This window comes from Eimeria tenella, genomic scaffold, assembly GCF_000499545.2.
Source record: "Eimeria tenella Houghton genomic scaffold, Eth_scaff2901, whole genome shotgun sequence".
NCBI classification, from domain to species: Eukaryota; Apicomplexa; class Conoidasida; order Eucoccidiorida; family Eimeriidae; genus Eimeria; species Eimeria tenella.
In genome coordinates, this window is record NW_013542777.1 from 2,150 (window position 1) to 3,228 (window position 1,079).

General features: G+C 61.1%; 1 protein-coding gene across 1 annotated transcript in view; it reads right to left on the bottom strand.

Moving 5' to 3' along the window:
• The window catches only part of ETH_00038135 (uncharacterized protein), a gene marked incomplete at both ends in the record, with an annotated part of 1,437 nt that extends 640 nt beyond the window's left edge, over nt 1-797 (bottom strand). The window contains one exon of the mRNA XM_013375609.1: nt 1-797. Coding sequence (XP_013231063.1) covers nt 1-797 — 797 coding nt within the window.
• Between the last annotated feature and the right edge of the window lie 282 nt (nt 798-1,079).

Below are 1,079 nucleotides of genomic sequence, written 5' to 3' on the forward strand. Positions count from 1 at the left end.
GCAGCCACCAGCTGCAAAGACATCTCACGGGGAAACAGCAGCAAACAAAAAGAAGCAAGAGCTCCTCTGTCTGTTTCGAGCCGCAGCAAATGGGCAGAGAGGCGCTGCGCGCACACAAAGACATCTATCATTTTGCTGCTGCTGCTGCTGCTGCTGGAGGGGTCAGCAGCAGAAGCAGCAGCAGCAGCAGCAACTGCGAGGCTCGCGTCCACCACGCCGAAGCGCTGCAGCACGTCCAGCAGCACAGTGTGTTCCTGCTGCTGCCGCTGCCGCAGCTGCTGCAGCTGCTGCTCCTGCTGCGCTGCTGCTGCTTCCAGCTGTCTGTTGCGCTGCAGCAGCAGCAGCACTTCTGAATCCCGCTGCTGCAACTGCCGCAGCAGCACGGGCCCGTCCAGGTCGTCTAGGTCCTCCTCTCGCTGCTGCTGCTGCTGCAGCCGAAGCTGCTGCAGCTTCTGCAGCAGCTGCTGCTCTTCTGCTCTTGCAGCTGCTGCGTCAGCAGCTGCTGCTGCCGTTTCCTTCCCATGCCCGTCTTGTGCAGCAGCAGCAGCTGCAGCTGCTGCTGTTGGTGCGCCATCAGCAGCAGCAGCAGCTGGAATGAAACCAGCAAGGGAGTGGAGAAGATCGCTGCTGCTGCGGGCCCCTGCATGCAGCCGCGCAGCAAAGGAGGCGAAGCTCTTTGCTGCTCCTGCTGCTGCTGCTGCTCCCGCTTCTGCTGCTGCTGCTGCTGCTGCTGGCGCTGCAGCAGAAGTAGATGTAACTGAGGCAGAACCAGTAGCTGCCTTCAAAGACAAAGACATTTGCTTTCAGTTCAAATCCAGCCCAGGGTCTAGGGTTTAGGGTTTAGGGTTTAGGGTTTTGGCGTCGGGTTCTCCCCAGATTGCTGCCTGCTGCTACAGCTCTTCGCCGTGCTGCTGGTGCAGCCCTCGCTGCTGCTGCTGCTGCTGCAGCTGCTGCTGCTGGCACTGTTGCTACAGATTCACTAAGCGACAGATAACCACACGGAAGAGCGGAGGCGGCAGCAGCAGCAGCTGCTGCAGCTGCTGCGGGAGCTGCTGCTGCAGCGGCGGCAGCAGCAGCTG